General features: G+C 40.0%; 1 protein-coding gene across 1 annotated transcript in view; it reads left to right on the forward strand.

Annotated features, from left to right (window-relative positions):
* The window catches only part of LOC116386481 (nectin-2), a 75,199-nt gene extending 71,633 nt beyond the window's left edge, over window positions 1-3,566 (forward strand). Inside the window, exons 7-10 of the mRNA XM_031852751.1 lie at window positions 172-307; window positions 490-547; window positions 663-749; window positions 1,840-3,566. Of these exons, the coding sequence (XP_031708611.1) occupies window positions 172-307; window positions 490-547; window positions 663-749; window positions 1,840-2,046 (488 nt within the window). The 3' untranslated portion in view covers window positions 2,047-3,566. The remainder of the gene's footprint in view (window positions 1-171; window positions 308-489; window positions 548-662; window positions 750-1,839) is intronic.
* The last annotated feature ends 373 nt before the right edge of the window (window positions 3,567-3,939 follow it).

Here is a 3,939-nt window from a genome sequence, read left to right on the forward strand (position 1 = left end):
ATATATATATATATATATATATATATATATATATATATATATGGCATAATATCTGAAAAGAGAGGCTGTGTTATGGAATGGACTAATGCAGTGCCCACCAGTTAAAGAGGGAGTCCACTTCTGATCTTGTCTAAAGGTATTTTCTCCCCTCTCATTTTCTTACGTTTCAAGGTACCCGTCTTCCAGGGAAGGGTGCTACGACAGGCAGCATCATAGGAGCCATCATTGGAGTCATTATACTCTTGGCCATCGTTGGAACAGCCATAGCGATGTACCGCAAACACAGGAACAAAAAACTCAAGGGAGAGTGAGTATCAGTTTGACTGAGTGTGGATGACTACAGTTCACTTTACTGTTGTTGTTTTTTGTTTTTTTTCATGTCCGTTTGTTCCTTGTGTTATGTGCAAACTGGTCCATTAGATGAAATGCGACGCTGCAGGTCTCATATTTTTGTGTCTCACCAGACAGCTGTGTTTATTTGTGTTTCAGTGGTCCACCCAAGCACAAGCCCCCTCCCCCCAAGAAGACCAACAGCTCCGCTACCAGAGTGAGTCACCATCGACAGTTTTATTTAACCAGACAATTGTGTCAGGCTGGTCTACACATTGTAAAGTTAACATGTTTGATTATATCTCCTGAAATATTCTGTCCAATGTGTGCAGCAGCCGAACACAGATCATGTCCCAGTGGCCGAGAACACCCCTCTGCAGGACCAATACTACAATATCCAGAGTGCTGAGCCAGTCACGGTAAGGGAACATGTTGGTTAAAGATGCAGAGGTGACGTACACTTCAATGACTCTAACTCAAATGAATGATATCAACGATGTTTTTTTTTAACTTTGAGAACGCACACAGAGCATGTTGTAGAACATGTTCAGCTATTTTACCTTTTATCAAGGTGGTGTCTGAGGTTGTTTATGTTTTTTATTAATTTATTACAACATTCTCAACACTGTTAGATCCATCAATCCATCAATGTTAATATATGTTGTGCAGCCAAACCTTGTAAAGCGGCAGAGAAAATCTTCAAATATACTGGAACACATATCCAAAGTAACCCTAACCCATGCTAACATCAAATATTATGCAGTGTTTAATTAACACTTTCTTTGTTGCACAGTGTGCAAAATCGTAATTCTATTTTTAGCTTTTTTTAATTGAACATTGGGGTTTAGGTTTGAAAGGGTTTGTGAAAAAGCAACATTAAAAAAATAACTTGTTTTAAAATAACTATTTCAACTGTAGACAATTTGTGGATAATTCAAGATGTGTATTTTACATATTGCATATCCCATCCCCTAGAACGGGGGAAAAAAAGGAGAAATGTGGATGAGCTGCAATCTCATTGTTTCATAGCAGAATATCTCAGATACCTGATACTCAGGTCGAATGGCCATTTAGCGAATCACAGGTCTGAAAACAGGCTAATCTCAGACGCCGTTAACTGGAGTCTGATAAAACGTTGGGTAATGGTGTGCGTGTGTGTGTGTGTGTGTCTTCACAATTGCAGTAGTGTTGGAAATACACTGATTAGCTTGAGGAGGGCATGATAACAGTGGTCTATTAGGTTTTGCCAGAATGTGACCAAGCAATTCAGTCCACTAGGTTTCTGCTTTTTTCTTCTGCTTTTTTTTGTTAAACTGTGACTCATCAAGTCAAGGAGGGTCATTAAACAATTTATTTGGTATCAATACCCGAGTGGCACAAAGGGAATTAATCAGAAGTAAATGCATCCTAACCTTAAACTGCTGTATCATGTTCTAGCCAGTCAGACACTGGTGAAACAGAAGCTACTGGGATTTCATCACATGCGTACTGTTTTCTTTTTGCTGGCAGGACCTGGATGCCTACCATGACAATGATGACTATGATGAAGATGAGAGGGAGCATTATCACGCTGCTGCCCCCTCTGGCTGGGATGATCCCGGAAACGATGAGGTCCCGCCTCCTTACATGCGCACAGACAGCGACCCCCAGGACTATCATCAGGGCCCCAATGTCAACCGCGGGGAAAGCTTTGTGTCGTCCGCCATGTTTGTGTGAGACAACACTGAGGAGGTGTGTGTGTGTGTGTGTGTGTGTGTGTGTAAATATGTGTGAGTGTATGACTGGGCGAGTGAGCATTTCTACAGCTTACATGGGAAAGAGATAAGATTGAATGGTGTGAAGGACTTGTGAATGTGAATTGTATGGTTGGATATGAATTTTCAAGTCGACAAAGACAGAGTTCAGTTTTGCAATTTTGTTTGAGAATAATTATCTGTGGGCAGGTTACCAGTACTATGAAATAATCAGGTTCAGTTGTGAATTTGACCATTTCTAAACCCTGATCAGCTTGAGCCAGCACGACACAAAATGTTGCTGATGTTGCTATGCACAATTGTGTCATGCAGCGAGGGATCTAATGAAACTGTTGTTGTTGTTGAACTGTAGAGAAATCAAAGACAATGTTGTTTTTTAAATACCATATGCTGTGTATAAATGTTACATCATAGTCAGGACATGAACACATTTTAAGTACACTGTTGCATTGCAATAGCATGAGCATGTTTCAACACTGCACTGATTTGCATTATTGAATGTGGCGCTATACCACACATGGTTACATGGCTTGGTTAGCAGAAACAATGTGTGGGTTTTACACGTTCCTTCTGTCTAGACGTATCGGTCCGCTGTTGTTGATTTACAAACCCAGCAGGCATGAAGTCGGTGTAAAACAGGCGCCCTGTGGAGAAGCTATTAGCTGCAGTTAATCGGGCAGCGCTGAGACTCACCGACCGTGATGACATCAGGGTGTAAACAGCAGTCGGGGGTGTTAACTGCAGCAGAAAAACTTCTGTGTTAGTTTTATGAGAATATTTTTTATTTTTTTATGTATTTGCATCTGGCCTTTGCCTTTCTTGTGAAAATTCAGTGACACTTAGGTGGGAGGGAACAGAACATTAGAGCTATAGTGACTGATGGAACCTAATTGGGAAGCAGCCTTCTTGCTGTACCATTTTATTTTTGTTGTACTTGAGTCCATCCTTCCTTAAAGCCATAGTAAACACTTCCCATTTCCTCAAACTATTAGTAGCAACAGTGCTGTATATATTTGGGGATATCTGTTACTTGAAAACTTTGGTGCCTTTTTTTTTTTTTTTTTTTTCATTTTATCTACCAGCATGCTCAGATGGATTAGGGTAAATCTGGATTATGTCCATGAAATCTGTTGCAATTCATCTCTCTAGTGGAGGATTAAATAGTTCTTTAGGGGGTTCAAACAGGGGGTTGACACAGAGCCTGCTAGTAGACTGATACATCCGTCCATTATCAGGGCCACGGGTTAATAAACAGGTTAGTAATATTTAGTGTAAATTTCTTCTACTCAATCATAAACCAAAAGGTGTCTCTATGCGTGTTGGTGCCGTGCCAACCAGTTAATTTGATCAAATAGCCTTTTGAGAAACTTGATCTATTTTTTCTTTTACTGAATTATGTTGATTTTAATGTGTTTTGCTCCTCAATTATATTTGTAAATTCATCTTGACAGTTGTTGATTCAATAAACATTTTAAATCCTGAGATCCTGGTTATATCATTTAATTAATTCTTTGCAGCTGCAGACATTTTTTCACGTCAGTTGTAATTCCTCCATTTCACCATGTGGATGCGGTATGGACTGAAAGTATAGGAGGGTTTAGCACAGCAGAGAGTCAGATCCATGAATAGCACATTGTAACATCTGATATAGAATATGTTGGGGAAATAGGAGTGCTTTAGCTATACGCACTTCACTACATTTATCAATAAATTGTAAGGGAAAGTACAAGCACAAAATGGCAGTTATAGACTGCAGCTGCAGTACCTCCAAGTGTCCATGTGAGGGCTCTAGAAATGAAAGGCTGAAACTGCAAGAGGCTTTACTGTCGCATGCCTGATGCAAAGGCAGGCACTT

The sequence above is a fragment of the Anarrhichthys ocellatus genome, unplaced genomic scaffold, assembly GCF_004355925.1.
Source record: "Anarrhichthys ocellatus isolate YVR2014 unplaced genomic scaffold, GSC_Weel_1.0 scaffold13, whole genome shotgun sequence".
Lineage (NCBI taxonomy): Eukaryota > Metazoa > Chordata > Actinopteri > Perciformes > Anarhichadidae > Anarrhichthys > Anarrhichthys ocellatus.